This window comes from Apteryx mantelli, chromosome 1, assembly GCF_036417845.1.
Source record: "Apteryx mantelli isolate bAptMan1 chromosome 1, bAptMan1.hap1, whole genome shotgun sequence".
Classification (NCBI taxonomy): Eukaryota; Metazoa; Chordata; class Aves; order Apterygiformes; family Apterygidae; genus Apteryx; species Apteryx mantelli.
Window position 1 is genome coordinate 52028810 of NC_089978.1, and position 18430 is coordinate 52047239.

Here is an 18430-nt window from a genome sequence, read left to right on the forward strand (position 1 = left end):
CCTCACTACCTACTGGAAAGGGAGAAAGCTGAAGAAGGAGTTCAGATACTAGCAATATTTCAATGGGGCAAATGCTAGAACACTTTGTTCCACCAGTTCCACTAAAACAATGGTTCTTGAAGCAGTCTTTTTTCCCTTAGAGTCAACTTAGTGTCTTCTGGAATGGCCTATTTCTGGCCATACTTTCCTGCACTACAAATTTTCAGTCTTAGCCTTCAAGTGTTTGATGCAGGAGACTCCCATTTGCTTCAGTGGGATTTCTGCTGACTTTGTTCCTCTCTCACATAACTGAAGAATATATTTGAGAATTATATACAAAAATTGCTTCAGAAACTTTATCGGATAGATGAAGCCATTTGGCATGACAATATGTCAGTTGACCAGATAATTAGCCTTGGAGCAGTAATACTGGTGAATCCCATTCAATTTTCCCCACCTATAAGATAGTATGATAGCAGTTTCTGAAATTCTCAGTTATGTTAAATACCATCTTCTATTACAAGTTAATCTATTAAGCTGCCACTGTAAACAATGCATTTGTAAAGACATAGTAAAAACATAATAATATAATAATTCCTAATTTGCTAAACTTATTTATAATAAATGTAATGTAATATAACAGAATACTTCCAGCATTTTTTAGTCCACATTTTCTCCAGTGCCAATATTCATCGTCTAGGAAAAAGTAGGGACAATTAGACAGATTCTTGAAATTTGTATTGGTCATGGCCATAATCCTAATACAGTTCAGAGCATTTTAGGCAGAGTATACAAATATATGCATGATCTTATGGCAACTGATGTTTGCCAACATAAATCACGAATTCCTCACTTTCTGACTTGTCCTCAAACATTACCAAAAAGGTACTTATGCAGCAGCCAACTCATAAGTCCTGTCCATTGCCTTAAAACTTCTGCATCATAAATCACAAAGAATTCCCACAAATTTGTGCTGCACAAACACATGGAATAAAATTCATCCAAAGAAAATGTCCTGCTTTACATATATACATACAGCAACATCTCTAAACGTGAAAAGATCTATCCACTGAAGTTAATAATCACTTAAGAATGTTCACTGTATATCACACTTGAACTAAAATATAGCCAAGCCAACTCTGAATGAACAAACTAGTATAAACAACCATACTGAATTCTCGAACAAAATCCTACTTTACTTTGCAACTGAACGAGCCACTACCAAAAACTTAAAAAGGAAAAGGAGCTTACCCCTTCATAAAAGCTACCTGCCTTTGGGAGGAGACTTTCATATTTGGGAGACTACAAAACTTTTCACGGGCAATGGAGGCTGGAGTGGATTCTTGTTGGGCGGGAGGGGGGGTCTGCAGCTTCTTGCTGCCCTAACTTTCCTCTAATGTGTTTTGCCAACAACTTTCATGAAAGCAGAATTTAAGAAACTGTGAAATGTTCGCCTTTTGAAGTTAATGGCTGCTCTGCCTGAGTAAAGACTACCAGACAAAGCCTTTTCTTCACTCTCAGATAAAATCTGATCCAGTTCAAAAGAATTTGCATCACCTTAGTCTGCAAGTGGATCTGAAACACTGTTTTCAATGTAACTGAACTAAAGTTACAAAACACCCTACCACAACCAATAAATTTAACAAAGCGATATAAAAATGCACATCTGTGGGCAGTTCCACCAGTACACTTCTGCTAAAAATGATATATATCACCTATTGGTAATAATTCAACATATTATCAGCTTGCTACTAGAATCCCATTCAGCCTTCTGTTAAATAGCATGCAAGAGGCTACCATGCATACAGGCATATATTTCTATGGCAACAATTTAAATTCTAGGGTATTCTTAGTTGAAGGTTTCGCAGACAAATAACTTTTTTTAACTAAGTAACTAAACAAGATACCTACTTATTTCCTCTCTGTCCTTTCTGAAACAACAGAAAGCTCTTTACTGTAATGAATGGAAGAAGCAATAAGAAGTAATTTAATATGATGTATGCTATGCCTGAAGTTATGGCATTCTTCTTAACTTAGAAAAAAAAAAGCAACACGTATTGTAACAATATGGGTATTATATAGGTTTCCAGTGTTAGAAGTATTATCATAACAGTTATGCTTTATCAAATGAATAAAACATTTAATGAGTTTTTGTTAATGTGGTACAGCTAATATATTTATTTAATATATTTGTACTTCATTTATCTTATGCTTCACTATCTTTCAATACATTCTCATTCATCCCTTTTCTTTCTCTTATTTTTCCCTTTGGTTGAGTGTTTTGTTTTGATGAAAGGATCTTGGAAATGTTAGTCATACAAACAAGATAAACATCATAATTCAGAGCCTGGTAATGATATAATCTCAGAGAGTTAGATGACCTATGTGTCTTAAGTGTGAGTGTCTGACAGATGGAAGAAAGAATTATCTGAGTGTTAAAATCAGAAAGTGTCACAGAAAAAGAGAGAGGGTTTTTATTGTTGTTGTTATTTCCCCTCAACTCTCAAACTGGAAACCCAGTGTCAAAAACATGCCTTCAACATTTTAGTTGAATTGACATTTTTATAGTCTTTAAGTGTGCCAGTGAGCTAGCAGTTTAAGGAAAGTGAATGACCAAAGTCACAAGTTTTTATTACCTCTTAATAATGAAAAAAAATCATATGCACATTATTTAGTGCCTTATGCTCTAGCATTCATACATGTCTGGCCTCAGCCAGTGATTTAACACCTTTAATTTAGTATTTCTTTAATTTAGTATATCTTTATTTTCCATAACAGTGCTTGTAATGTAATGATGAGTTTTAGCACTGAATGTACTCTCACTGCGCTCAGTTCTTTAATTTTCTCACTACAATATCATGGAGAAGGCAGCAAGACTTAGGTGGTAATCTAGCAGTGCGTTGCCTTATTCTTAAGTGTTTTTTGGACCGTGCCTGAGTTAAAAGTTGATGGCCTCCTAAGGACAGAAATACTGGCTCACATGTAATTTTTTTTTCTTCTTCTTCTTCTTCTTCTCCAGCTGGTAGGAGGAAAGCAGAATGGCAAACTAGTGACTCTACTGCCATCACTTTGTCTGACGCAGAATGTCCTGGCTGAACAATCAGCCTAACAAAGAAGCACAGGAAAATAAAGAAGGGTCCTTGCAATAGGAGTGATTTATGTAATTAAGATGGACATTCTGTTACCAGAGCTACACAATCAAACTTCAAGGTATTTTCTAGGAGACTGCAGACCTTTCCACAGTGATAAAGGATTCTGGAGGAATGATATATTCAGCAGTTTAATACTTCATGAATACCTGGGATTAGACTTCTGCCTCGTTTTCAAGAGTCTAGTGCAATGTGCGTGTATGTACGTCTGTTTTCTCGTCACATACCCCAAAGGTGGACATTTTCTATAAAGCCAACCGAATCAGTATTTGAAGTTTAGCAAGTCCCTTACAGTGTTTTACTCGTTAAAAGGATTCTCTGCCTGGAGAAAGCCAGAAGCAACGTGACTGAAATTCTCCATATCTCTCCTGGGACTCGAGCTAGGAGTTACAAGTGCTTTGCAGGGGCTTTCGCCTTTACGTGTATTATTGAGTTAAGGGGCACTTTCCCGCACAGGAAAGGAATGAAAGGAGAGCTGCCTCAAGTCGGACAACAGCACTGCACCGTGTTTTTTTCAGCTGTTAGTAATAAAAGCTGCAGCTACCCAGAGCATGGATGGGAAAGTCCTTTCTCTAATTAGTTTTTCCACTTTTGGCAGCTGCTGGAGGCAACCGCCCGCAGCAGGCTGGCCTTGCCGGCAGTCCGGGAGGCTGCGTATGGGCCTGAAGTGCTGACCGCTCAAATCCGGCTCCGGCTTAATGGGACCGAGCTAGGCAGAATCAATTAAATCAAATTCCCACTAACATCCCTAATATATCTGCAGTGTGTGCAGCAGAGGCGGCGGCGGCAGCAGCAGCAGGGAGAGATTCACAGTATTAATAAAGGGATTCACTGCCGCATTAAAAAAAAAAAAAAGCGAGGAAGAGGGAGAGGAGGAGGCAGGAAACTTCTGTGTGATATTTACATTGGGGAAGGGGTGAGGGAAGGGTGTTTGTGTCTCTGCGTGTGAATGAATGAGAGAGGAAGGGAGGGAGGGACGGAGAGAGAGAAAGAGAGAAGGGAGCGAGACACACACAGAGGGAGCACTGAAAGGAAGCTCTGTCCCCTAAACCCAGATAACCCACTTGCAAGTGCTGGTGCTGGAAAAATGGTAAGGACCCGGAGCTGAAAACATTTTCACTTTAATACTGAAAAAATATGCCATTATAAAATCCTCGAATAGAATTAGTAAGTTTCACTTGCTTCCTCAGTTCTGATTTCCTCAAGTTATAGTAAGATTTACAATAGCACAGAATTTTCTACCATTAAACTTTGCAGTCTAAGCACTAGAGTGACATTAATTGGTCATGCTTAACTGCCTCTTTTTTTTTGTTTGTTTGTTTGTTTTTTTGACTGTTTACACTGTTACCATAATAGAAATCAAGGGTACTAATTTTTACATTCAGATGGAAAGACAATACTGAATATGTATATTGAAAAGGAAGAGAGAGAAGAGAAAACCAAGCCCCCCTCCCCCCAAAAAACCCAACCCAAACCCACCAGCAACAAAGCAAATCTCTCCCAACAAAGTAATTCCCGCCTCCAAAAAAAAAAAAAAAAAAAAAAAGGCAATGATCCAATGAGACTATCCATGCAACTATGTCTTAAATAAAACCTTTACAATTTTTTTCCACGGTAAAAGTACGATCTCTACTGCCTATTGATCACACAAAAATGGCGAAATGGCACTTTTTATTATTATACTGTATTTCGTATATAGAAGGTTTGATACGAAGGGACTTATCAGGTAAGAGGGATGATGGTGTGAACTAGACGCTGCTTCCAGGCGGGGGCTGGAGCGTCCCTGGGGTGCGTTGTATCCATGCGAGCCATGCAGCACTTTTTTTTTTTAATATGTTTTATGTTTGTTTTCGGAGTCGGAGTCATTTATTTACATTACATTCATGCCTTCGTGCAACTTTCCACTCCTGCTCTGCTGCCCAGAGGAGGCCGGCACCGGCCTTTCCTCTGCCCCCCTCCTCATCCCGGCCTCTCGGCGAGGGCTCGGTCCTCAGGGAGCGGGGGCAAAAAAAGCCAGACAAAACCCATCAGCGAAAAGAGAGCGACAACCCGACAAAACCACGAGCCGCGGCTGGCCCTGCCGGCGCCGAAGGAAGCTGATCCTCGCTCTTCCCCCGCCGGCCCCGGCAGCGCGCAGGCGGCGGCTGCGCCAAACGCGCCGCTGGGTGCGCAGAGCTGCGTGGGGCGCCGCCGCCGCCGGGCTCCCGCTGCACCGGGCCACAGTGTTTGCTGGGCGTGGGGTGTGTGTGTGGGGGGGGGGGGGGGGGGGTGTTTTGTTTCTCACGAAAGGTAGCTTAGGTTCAGGGCCGTCCCTTGCCGGGCGGGTATCAGTCCCACGAGCGGACGAGGCTGATTGCCGGGTCCCCGGTTGCTGGCTGAGAAGTGGCCGCGGCCCCCCACGCCCTGCCCGCCGGCTCAGTCTGACAGGGAGTGGGAGCCACAGTCGTAAACCCGGTGGGCTCCGTCGGTGCTGTAGGGCCCGTTGTGCCAGTAGGACGAGTCGCAGACCGTCTGCAGGGAGTTGATTTCCGAGGCGGAGGAGTTGGCGTCCCTCCTCTTGGAGCGCTTTCTGTTCCTCAGGATGAACACCAGCATGCCAACCACCGTGAAGGCAGAGGTCACAAAAACCAGCAGGAGTCCTGGCACCAGCACCGAAATGGAGACCCTGCTGGTCTCCAGGTAGGAGTTGGAATGAGTACCTGTCTCTGTCAACCCAGTGCTGTTTTTGTTAGTGGAAGTTAACGTGGGCGAGACTTTTAGCTCCGGGCAAATCACGTCGTTGGAGAGAGACTCGAAATCCTCCTTGAAGAAATCTTCTGGGGATTCGCACCTCAGGTCGCTCATAATCACCTTGGGGCGCAGCATCTCTGCCCACTGTTTGAAAGGCACGATAGGGCAAGTACAGTCCCACGGGTTGCCGTGCAGGTCAATCTGAGTGATGGAGGTGAGCTGGTCCAGCACCCCCGCCACCGGGAGGTACATGAAATAATTGTTGTGTATGCTCAGCTTGGAAAGCGAGACCCCGGCGAACACGTCGACTGGGAGAGACCTCAGCAGGTTATTGTTGAGGATGAGGACTCTCAGTTTGGGCATCGCATTGAAAGTGCCAGGCATGATCAGCTGGATCCCATTAAACTCTACATTCAGATACTCCAGGTTTTGCAGCCCAGCGAATTTCTCCCGGGAGAGGGTGTCTAAGTAGTTGCTATCCATGTAGAGCCATCGGAGATCAAAGAGATTCTTGAAGGTGTTGTTCTCGACGGTGGCTATGTTGTTGTTGCCCAGATCTAGCAAATTAAGTTTCCGGTAATCCAGAAAGTGGGATTTCCTGATGGTATGTATTTTGTTGTCTCTCAGAAACAGCTCCTGCACGTTGGACGGCTTGGGCTTCAGATCCACCAAGCTGCTCACATTCCTGTCGTTGCAATTAACCTTTAAACCCGAGCCAGGGATCTGATCGCAGCTGCAGATCTGAGGACAGGACATGGTAGCCGGTAGCTTGCTCTTCACGCTAACTGTCGACACGGCAGCTGTAGGTCTGGTCTTGATTTGCCAGTTGACTGGAATCTTTGTACCTCCGTTTGGACCAGATCCTGGCGTGGCAGGGTCTTCCTTGCCATGTATTTTAAAGGGGGTTGGAATGGGACCAGGATCACAGGTTTCTTCTTCGGCAGGGGGAGCAGCTAGACTAGAATCCACTCTGTTCTTTTTGCACAGCTCTTGCTCTGTGGTCTCATTTAAATCTTTGCCCTGCAACCTAGTGGGAGCCTCACAAATCACTCTGCCGATCAAAGCGTTTTTGGGTATGTTTTCCAGCCATTCCTTCAACGATAGCAGATCGCAAGTGCAGTCCCAGGGGTTATCCTCTAGCAGGATTTCAGCAATGCCTGGGATCTGCTCCAGGACCTCCTCGTAAGGCAAGGTTTTAAGACGGTTTCCCCGGAGGTCGAGGTGGGTGATCGGCACATACTGAAACACGTTGGGGGGCAAGGTGCTGATGAGATTGTCATTTAAAATCAGCACCTCTAGCTTGTTTAAGTCCCTAAATGCTCCCGGGTCAATATCCCGCAATAGATTAAAATCTGCCTGGAGATACTCCAGATCGTCCAGCCCCAGGAAAGTCTGCTTCCTGAACGATTTGATCTTGTTGTTGTTTATGTGCAAGCGTTTCACCAGCTGCAGCCCAAGGAAAGCCCCAGGAACAATCTCGTGCAAACCGTTGTTTTCCATGTGCAAACTGACTGCATTGTAAAAGTTAGCAAACTCATTAGGGAAAAGTCGAGTCAGGGAATTTCCATGCAGGAATAAATGGTAAAACTGGGAAGTTGGGGCAGTGAAATGTTGCAGGCTGGTAAATCCCTTTTTCTCACAGTCTACGTGCAAATCCCCTTCTATCTCGTTGCAGGCACAGATCTTCTCTTTGCAAACGTCCCCTGTAACGTTTCCAGCAGCAAAACAAAGAGACGTCTCCAGCAACAGAATCCAAAGCAGCATTTTTAAACCGAGCGATTCATTCCCGATCTCATCACAAAGTAACAGCAACCATCCTCCTCACACCGAAAACAATTCCAGTTCATTCAATACATGAAATGTCCGAACCACCACCAAAGGGAAAAAAAATGCGGGGAGGGGGAGCAGGGAGGGTCGGCGAAGGGGGGGGGAACGACTCTTTCTTTTCTCCTGAATCCCTCTCTTCCCCCCCCCGCCACATACAACTGCAACAGCCCAGATTCCAGTCAATAATTATATCCACAAACTATCCAGGCACGTACTGCAAGGCACGCAAAAAAAGAAAAAAAAAAAAGTAGAAGGAAAAAAATCCCCCTCCTCAACCCCCCTCCCCGACACCTCCCGGACAGCTAAGTAGAGGTCTGCCGACCGGGCTGGCTCAGCGGCACGGGGACGAGCAGCCGCTGCATGCTAGAGGGAGGCAGGCAGAGGGTGCAGCGGGGAGCGGGGAGGGCTACCCGCGTGCGCGGCTCCGCTCCGGACTGACCTTGCCGCGCGGCCGCGGAGCCGCGCTGCCCGCCCGCCCGCCCGCGCGCCGCTCGCCCGCGCGCCGCTCGCCCGCGCCGCCCGCGCCCGCCGCCCGCGCCCGCCTCCCGCGCCCGCGCTCGCGCCCGCGCCCGCGCCCGCGCCGCCCGCCGGGCGCTGTCCAGCGCCCCGGTGCTGAAGGCGCCCAGCTTAGGCGCGTCCCGCCGAGGCGGCGGCGCGGCGCGGCGCCGGCCCCCGCTGCGGCGCCCGGCTGTCCATGCCTCCGCCCGCGGGGCCCTGCCGCGGCGCCCCGCGGCTCCGCCCGCTCGCTCGCCCTCGCCCGGCCGGCCGCGCTGCCTTCCTTCCTTCCTTCCTTCCTTCCTTCCTTCCTTCCTTCCTTCCCTCCTCGCTCGCTCTTCTTGCCTTTTTTTCTTCCGCCGCCGCCGCCGGCTTGCACGCTCGCACACACTCGCAAGGCACGCAGAGGGAGAGTTGCTAAGAGGCTCTGCTCGTTTCAACCTGGTGCACTCTGAAAGATCTGACACCCTCTGCTGAGCTGCAGTGGCAAAAATCCATCTGCTGAGGGAATGCTGGAGAAAAAAAAAAATCAATCCACGTACAGGGCAAGCGTTAAAAACGTTGGCATTAAAAGCTGTCGATCTATTTAGATGCTTTCTCCTAAATGGATTATTTAATTTATTTCTTTTCTTTTAAGATGGAAAGTTTAGCATTCCCCTCCTCCCGACCAGTTCGCTGTTGCCCCCATTCACACACATTCACACTGCACTAGCAGCCTAGGAAGGTGCGTTCGCCTTATTTTATTTCCCAATGGCTTGAAAAGAATTAGTGTCAGGGTGTCAAGCGAATAGCAATTTGAAGTAATTATACTGCACGCCATTTTTATCGTTGCTTTAAACGCATTTCTTCCTCCCCTGCAGTCTATAGTGTTTCATGCTGTATTTGGTCTCTTGCTGGCATTTTCTTTGGAATGTTGAACCGTGGATTATTGCATTATATATATATATATTTATAATTTAGGTGATCACAGAGAAGAAATGGGGGAGGGAGGAGGGGATTGCTGCACTGTTAGTAATTCACGCTACCTGTTCCTACAGAGTACAGTTTTCCCCTTAAGGAGGGGAGGAGAGGGCTCAAACTGACAGTTGTGCATCTTCACATTCTTATCTATATATAAATATCCAGAGATGCACGTATGTATACGCATACACATTTCTCTAGGGATATTTTTAATATCCTCTCTGTGAAAATACAACGCCTGCTTACCTACCCCCCCCCCCCCCCCCAGCCTTCCCCACTCCTCCACTCCCCCTTTTCTGACAAAACAGATTACACAGCGGAAAAAATCGGTGCCTGGCCTTAGAGAAAGGAGCCGAGCATACAAAAGTTTCTGCATCGTTTGGACGGCTTTCAGATGCCTACGAGCGGAGAGCCAGTTGCACCTCTGGTGGTGCAAGTGGAAACCCGCCTTTCCTCCCGCCTCGTAAAGCCGTGCCGGGGAGGAGGCGGGCGCGGGAGCCGCTCCTCTCCCGTCCGACCCCTGCGCTGGCCCCGCTGGGGAACTTCGCAGCATCCGGGTAGGGGCGGGGGTGCAGCAGGCCGGGGTGGGCTGGAGGCGGGATATTTATAGGGAAAGTCAGGGAGCCATATGGAGCCCGCGCCCCCTGGTCCCGGCGGCATGCTAATTTGATCAAAGCTTTTTCCCTGGTTACCGCTGCCGAGCACATCAGACACCCCACCACTCGCGATCTTATCAAATTAATGTAATCAGACTACAGAAAAGTTACAAGAGCTGCCGTGGCCTTTTCGGGTCCTCGGGTTCAAGGTTTAGCTTTTCGGTTCATTGTAGCGGGCAGGGATTGGGGGGGCGGGGAGGGGGGAAGGAGACGGGACAGGAGAAGGAAATGGAACAGACGAAGAAAGAGAGAAATCCCGGGCCTGGAAGCGCCCGCCCGATAAATTGCAAGCGGGGCAGAAGAGATAAAATGCCACTGAGACAGAAAGCACCACAAGAAATATATTAGTGGTTTCATTAGGAGAAAAAAAGAGGGAAAGGAAACTTGGCGCCACGTTTGAGGCGCATTAATTCGATTCTGCTGTCGGTTTCTTTGACTTTGTCTCTCGGTGCATGTCGGGGGGGGGGGGGGGGGTTGTTCAGGCAGACTGGAAACCTGCCGTGGATCAGAAATTGCAGAAGGAGCCGGAGGCAGGGAAGCCCGCACGAAACCCCTGGGACAGAGGCGGGAGAGCGAGAGAAAGGGGAGCGGGTCGGGGCAGGGCTAGGTGTAAGGGCAGGGGCAGGGGCAGGGGCAGGGGCAGGGGAAGGGGTAATGATCGGAGCAGGGGTAGGGATATGGACAGGAGACTCATTCACCTGGTATCAGCAGCAGCAGCAGGGCGACACCATCACCACGAGTAGTGGCATGAGGGAGGAAATGCTAAAATCCTGGAGCCTGGCAAATACTCATTAGGATGTGGGGCAGAAGGGCTAAAGAGCATGTTCCCTTCCTGCCGTAGAATAAAGATTCCTAGCATCTTTACCTTCGTACTGTTAAAATTGCTCAGGCACCGTAGAAACAATCAAAATGCAACCAGAGGAGCTGAACATTAGCAAGATATTAAATAAATAAATATGAAACAAATAAGAAGAAGGAGACAATGACCTGCTGTCAAAGCATGAAGGACAAATTGCCTGCTTCTTCCAAGGGATCTGCTGAGAGGTGGAAGAAGGTGGAAGAGGTGGAAGCCATCTGGGGTCTTGAAAATTCAAAGCGAAAAGAGAAGGTAAAACATTTGCCAGAAGATGTAAGAGTGTTTTTGAATGCTATGTATCTTCCAAGAGATAATATTTAGATAGTATACAGCTAGCAGCTGTATACATTGGAAATATATAGAGAGGTGTATGTCTCATATATATTGCTATATATATTGGGAGAGTATCTGCCATGCAGATACTACCATCTAGAAGACAAGTCAGGGAGGAGAAGAGGCATCACACATTTTATATTTGGTATCTGAAGTTTTGATTCTGTATACTGAGTTACACAGGAAGGGTTCATGTGGGTCAGGAAACGAGTCTACCTTTACTCAGTGCCATAATCCCAATTTTTCAGATTTTCTTGTCTTCTTGAATTAAGTATGGAAACATTGTCTTTAGGTATTTTAAGAAAACACTTGCTCCTGGATGAGGTTGCTCAGGATGTCTATGGCTGAGATTTTTCACTCTTTTATTTAAGGAGTGTGGTAAAGATCATGCAGCACTGGAATACCACTGAATCTGGGTCTTTAAAATTCAGGATATGCATCCCAGTTTGCAACCCATACACAGGTTGAATAACCAGAGCTCACATTATCACTTCCAAGTTATCCAGTGAATTAGAGCACCCCAGCTGCACCAAGGAGAGATTAGGTCTGCATATTTTCTCTAGCTCTTTGCCCTAGCTGACATCTTTTACCTCCTGTTTGCCTGCAACTCCTAGAAGCCTAAGACAATGAGCTTCCCAACTGTACCTTTCTTTGGGGTACAAATTCCCATCCTTAACTAAACATGAGCAGATTGACTTGGGCATCACACTTGCCTTCTGAATAGGAATGTTTTGACTCCTAGTATGGAAAATACCTTGAAATGGGCAAAGGTTTTGGGATAATTGAACCAATTTTCCCAGTTGATAATCTACGTTCTCCCTGCTGCTATGGCTATGTAAGTAACACTGGTTGATCATGTATTTCTCTTATATCAGAGCAGCTGCAAAGCTTACAATTTTAAACTAGGTAACACGCATACAAGTGGGGTATCTACAGTAACAATTTCTTCAGTAGAAACTTCACAGCTGCTCTGAGTTTTGCTTTCCAACATCTACAATTTTAGATGAACTAATGAGTTTCTGAACATGTTCTGATATAAGAGAAATTATCAGGGTAAGGTTATTTTTGTGGGAAATACAATCACGGTAAAGGAGTCCCATACTCTGGACATGCCACTATGTGTGTGTGTGTGTGTGTGTGTATACACTCCAAAATTAGATGGAGTCAGTATAATAAAAAAATTGAAGTATCATAATTTCATTTGGAATTATGGCTTTATTTAGGTTTTGGCTGTTCTGGGAGGGGAAGTTGACATAGGTGCCTCGATATGTTGATGCAACCCCTGCAGAAGATACATTCCCCTGGTATATAAAACAACTTTAAATCAGTTCAGCTTATCCAGTTTTAACCAAATGTAGGAGGAAGGGTTAAGCTAATACAAGGATCTCCTCCCAGAATTTTCTATCTCAGTATGTTTCACTGGGTAGTGTTCACAGGACTACTGGATTTCCACCTAAATTCCTTTTAGGCTTGACAAGGTTTCTGAAACAAAGTGGTTTTGTTCCTCATTTTCCTGAGGGCAGTGACATGCGAATGTGTTCCAAATCTCCCTGTGATGGAGCTTTGCAAAATGATGCTGTGGTGGATGATGATGATCAAAAAAAGAAGAAAGGAAGGAAGGAAGGAAGGGAAAGGAAAAAGAAAAGAAAAGAAAAGAAAAGAAAAGAAAAGAAAAGAAAAAAGAAACTTGGAGAAGTAATTTGCCTACTTCTATCTAGTGGGTAGGAGACTGGCTCAGGATTGGAAAATCAAAATTCTCTATCTTTACAGTGTAAGAGAATTCCAGCCCACATGTTCCTCTTTCTTGGCTCATACCCTCAACCACCAGGCTACCAGCCCTCTTGCTGCAGCTGTTCTATTTTACAAGATTTTGAGATCCCTTGAACCAGAGAAAGGCAGTGGGGGAGTAGGAGTTTGCAGTCTACTGCTTATAGCACCCATCAGGGTGTGTGGAGCCCTGGGAGGACCTGCTTGCATTGTGCTTTCAGATGAGCCTAACTTTGACCTAATAGACTTCACACGTCAGAGTTTTAGACCTTGGAGCCTATATTAAAGCCTACAAACATTCTTACTCCAGTATAGATATTCATTAGAACTTATGATAATTTTATCTGGGAAATAGTGGCCTGAATAGGGCCAATTCTTAAATAGGGTTATTCTTAAAAGCTTCAAATGCTGTAGGTGTCAGAAAAGTGAATAGGTATCACGGAGATGATTGAGTTTTATATCCAGTCTGCATGTACTCTGCCATAAAAGCCATGTAGTCATATCACTTTGAAATTCTGATGATGTGGATGCAAGAAATTTATTTAGCGTGCAGGCCAGGCCAGCGTTTTTATTTAAACGTACATATTACTCTGGGTTTCCAAACCAATTTCCACTGTGACTGCTTGCATTACAATACCTGAACAGTCCTTAGGACAGGACTGAAATCCAGAACTACTGTCCTTACTGGTGGGAGTATTCAGAACAGCTGTCTAGAGAAACACTGAATTCATACATATTCATTTGTATTTTCTCTTCCTCTCCCTCTTCCTTTTACTGGACTTTTTTTTTTTTTTTCCTCGCTGCAGCTAGTGACATAGTCTACAGGTGTGGCAAGCCTTCAAAGGAAAAGGGTATTTTAGGAAGGTCAAGGGACAGACTTGAGCCCCCTCTGGCTTAGCAGTGAATTGACCCTGAGTCTTGACTGGGAAGAATGTTCTGCTCCCTATGAATGTCATTCACAAATGCTAGCAGAAAAGTAGTGAGCCACCTCCTTTTATTCCTCTCTTCCCAACACACACACACACACACACACACACACACACACACACTTTAAAGGAAAATTTTGATACAACAGAGGTGGGTTATCTATTTTCAGGAGAGCATTTCAAGTTGTGGAGCCCAGGTAGAGGGAGATGCTTTTCTGCAGTCCTGACCCCAGAATGTGAACTGAGATTCCACTGCAGCATTTCAATTAAATGGTCTCTGAGCTGCATCTTCAGTGCTCTAGATCCGCATGTGAAGGCCTAATTCTTTACTTTTCCAGTGCAGCATGTGAGATGGTTGTTTGCCAGATTTGGGTATCTGGATTCCACTCCAGGCTTCTGCATAAGTTTGGCATTGCAGTGTTCAGCACTGCAGCACTCAACTACAATTTTTTTTTTTTTTTAAACTTTGTGTTAATGCACATGCGTTTAGTCTGGAGAAAAAAATATTACAATGTAATTAACTAGCACTGTGAGTAATGTTTGTCCGTTTGTTCAGATATTGCAGGGAAAGTACCAGTATAATTTTATAGTCCTTAATAAGAAGTGGCAATGTTTGCACCATGTTCTAACCTCAGCACATTTTTTTGGAACAGATTCCAGTGTTATCATTTTAAGCACTTGTAACAACAGTTCTCAACATCCTGCAAGACCTGACTTGCATGTAGTGTGATCAATACGCAATATAGTACTACACTTTTACTAATGTGACCTTTTTGTAATTTGATTGCTTGCCTATTTCATTCTTTCCTGTAACATTAGAGACTGAAAACAAGCAAAAGGTTGAAACAGCAGGACACCCTCCAACATATTTAACTGAATAAGGTAAAGTGTATTCATATGATGTAAAGTTAGTTAAAAATCACTTCCATCCTCTTATTAAAACTCATGCGTCAAGACAGGAAGAGCATGAATTAACTCATGTGATATAAATAGCAATGTCATTTAGAGCTAAACTAAGTATCCAAAAGTATCTTCCTTAAAACAAAACAAAACAGAAAAAAAGAAGAAGAAAAAAAAAGTGGGTCCAAAATTTTGATCTATTGCTTATGCAGGTAGTCCAACTGAACCACATCAGCTAGAATGATATATCTATATTGTGTTTTCATTAAATCTTTTCTTATCCATTTCCATGGCATACTCTCAGGGCAATGAAAGGATCATTTAAATGGACAAAAGTAGATAAGAGTATGCTTCTGTTCTCTCTAGCTCTAATGTATTTTCATTGTGTAATTATGGAGAGGGAAGCGTTTGCTAAAGTGCAGTACACAATGCTGAGACTGACACTTGCCCTACTCCTGGCTCCACCAGTATTTTACTGATATGACTCTGGGCAAGTTATTTCTCTTTCCTGTGCCTCAGTTTCCCTGTATGAAAAGTCAAAGGAATTATACAGCCCAAAGACACTCTGAAATCTATTGCTGAACAAACATGGTAGCTGATTATTATCATTCATCACTCAAGGGTACAATGTGAAAAGTCAAATCTCATGTAATAGTAACACCCAGTTCTTCTTTTTATCAGCAGATCTTAAAGGCCTTTACAATGGAATACAATATAATTTTCTTTGCTCAACAACTTGGAAAACAGAGGCACTGACCTTGGGAAGGTCACACGTCAAGCCGTTGATAGAGCCAGAAATAGACCCAAGTCTCAGAAGACCTTGCCCTGCACTCTGCCCCAGCATTTTAGAGATACAGAACTCCTCAGTTATAGAAATAAGTCTGTTCCAAAAGAAAAGCTAAAGGCCTGCTACCTCCTTCTCGTCCTCTCTGAAACTTTATTTTATGCATCAAAGGTTGCATATGTCAGTCATTTTCTTTCTGGAGGCCTAATGCAGTTATGTGGTGTGAGAGTAATATCAAGCCTTGGTTTTCTTATTAATTCACATCTTAATTCACCATAATTTAATTGTTTTAACTGGGGAAAAATGTATATTTTATTTCCTCATTTTTTTCCTGACTCAAAATTGAGGCTTCAAAAAGCATACTGATTTCAGAGACAAATAATAAACCATTTGAAACATAAAGTACCTCTCACTTAAGAAACATTTTGGAATAAAAATTAATATAAGAACTTCGCGTATAAATAGGAGAACTGTAAGGAAGTGGTTTTCTGTTCCAGAAGTCGATCAGTTTCTTCTTTCTACTAGAAAATATTACGAAAACAAAACAAACAACTTGTCAAAGATGCAAAGCAAATTAATAATTTGAAGTGTAATACAAAACAGAAATCTGAAACAAACCATTTGAGGTGATTGAAAATTTTTTATTTCTTTGTTACTTTTTGTTTTCTAATGTATAACAAAACACATTCTGAAATTGAAAATCAGAATGGAATATCAGGAAATCAGAATTTGGTATCAGTTTTTCATGATTTTTTTTTCAAAATTGTGTTTTGTCAAAATTATTTTCCCTTGCTTTGATTAACATGAATTGGAATTATCTGATAGAAAATTTCTGAACAGCTTTCCAAAATTATCCATTAGGAGAGCATCCAGCAGTGTCTGAGCATTAAAAAGAGAATTGCTGGGCATCAGCAAACTGTGGGAAGACTGAATAGATGAAATGTTAATAACAATAAAATAATATCTTATGCGTATTTATGCAGTGCCTAGAAACCATGTCCTGGGACCAATCCCACATGACATTTTAGTTTTAATTAAACAACGCTTCAGAGAAATAAAGGAAAATAGGTTTGTGACCTGATTAATCATTGTACTACTCAATTTTGCATCACTGCATTCCAAATGATTTCACATGCACTATTCTGATGTAAAACTAGAGTATTGCAGTGGTGACTCAGGATGTAGGGGTTTTGTTTTTGTTTTTTTCCCCCTTCTCTGGCAAAGCTGATCTGAGAAATCCCTCACTGCCTCTGCTAGCCCCCAGACACTAATTCTAACTCCTTAAGGCTTTTTATTTAACCAAGATCATTTTATTGATCCAGTTCATAGTATGGTCTGCTAACAATTCTGTCCTGCCCTAGCCAATGGCAGGGACAAATCAGCATTGCTGGCGAGGTGACTGAGCCAGGATCCTTACGCTCAGCAGGGATGGATACATACTGGAGTCTAGGATTCAGCCCCCACAAAACCTTATCTGGGATGAATCTGGTCCTTAATCTCTTGGAATTATTAAGTAAAATACACACTACATAAAATGCAGCTTTACATGAGACTGTTGCAACTGAATGTACATGTGTATGTATAGATACAGGTGCTTGTATATATCAGTTAGGTAGCTAGAGATCACCGTGATGGAAGTCCTTAAAAGACAAATCTGGCCAGCTTCAAAACAACACTTTACGAGACTGACATTCATTAGCAACACATATTGCCAGTGGTTAGTTCTTACACACGATTAATTATTACCACTGCATATTCACATAGTTAGTCCTTAACAAACATTTCCTATGCTAGCTGTGTGTTTTCAATACGATGGAGCCGATACCATGTAGTTAGCTCTGATGGCTACGGTCTGATGGTCACCCTCCTTGAAAGGAAGGGTGGCTCTCATCTGCTCACAACATAGATAAGCTTATTTTTAGGAGCAAGACTTGTCGGCTCCTCCAGGCATGTTTCCTCTCTGTTCTACATCCATTGCTCTTACCTTGAAGATTTTACTTCTTGTACCTGTTTTTCCCCGTATCCTGTTTGTGCAATTATACCACAAGTCTCCACTTGCAGTTATGCATCACCTTTATACTTACTTTTAGCTGTGGCAAAGTGCTCAAATATTGCAGCTATTAGTAGTGTTACAATGTTACAAAATGGTTATATGGTGCTGTTGGTTATGCTATTTTAGTGTGCTTATGTTTAGGTTCAAAGCAAGCAAATATTAATTATGTCCTGCTCAGTCTGCTTCTACTTTATGGGTGCAACAGGCCTCTGCTTTGGCAACAAGGTTTCTACTTCAGCTACACCCTGATAAATCTGAGGTGGCTTCAGCAGAAGTTACTTGAAAACAATTTACTTCAGATTCTCAGTTAAATAACGGGATGAGAATCAGGCCTTTGTCTATGAAGTAGGCTTATGCTTTTTCTCCTTTGGATGGAAGTAGCCTGCTTACTCTTACCTACGAGGGCTTCTCTAGCATGGTCTCAGCTGAAGAACCCAAGGAAAATCAGGATAGTGACTTTCTGAGTTTACCACATGATTCAAATAGCTGACACTGTTTTACCATTTTACTTTCTTTGCAGTGAGTACGCATTTACATTCTAGAGTTTCAACATTTATAATTAAAAAAAAAAATCTTACAAGCAATAGGAGAGGCCTGTATTACATGGCTCTGTAGGATGTATATTTTGGGGATTCATGTTTGGCTCTTCAGCGGATAATTTGGTGCGCAGGGAGCAGCATTTACACTGCAGAACTGAGAGTGCTGGGTGAAGAGATGAACACAAACCCTCTGTACTGCGCACACAGAGCGTGGCCCGTGCTACTACCAACGGTGTGCCGAATCTGTGCGGCAGTGCTGCGCTGTGACCCTACCTCCTTCCTCAGACCAAGAGAAATGAAGATGACATCTCCCATGAAGATGACACAGACCTACCACAGGCCAAATACACCCTTGTAGCAGTAAGAACAGTATGTTTTTGTATTCTTTTTCCTCACTTATTCCTAAACTTATTCTTATTCCTAGTTATGATTAGAAACACTAAAATGCAGTAACTCTGCCCTCTCTGTGGGACTGT

At 43.7% G+C, this 18430-nt stretch overlaps 1 protein-coding gene across 1 annotated transcript; it reads right to left on the reverse strand.

Moving 5' to 3' along the window:
- Positions 1-5394: 5394 nt before the first annotated feature.
- On the reverse strand, positions 5395-8143 carry SLITRK1 (SLIT and NTRK like family member 1). The gene has a single exon (XM_013951286.2). It carries the CDS (start codon positions 7620-7622, stop codon positions 5544-5546), a length of 2079 nt encoding a protein of 692 aa, XP_013806740.1. The 5' UTR covers positions 7623-8143; the 3' UTR covers positions 5395-5543.
- Positions 8144-18430: the final 10287 nt, after the last annotated feature.

Excerpts from the sequence above, each read along its gene's own strand:
- SLITRK1 (XM_013951286.2), bottom strand. The coding sequence starts at position 7,622 with ATGCTGCTTTGGATTCTGTTGCTGGAGACGTCTCTTTGTTTTGCTGCT.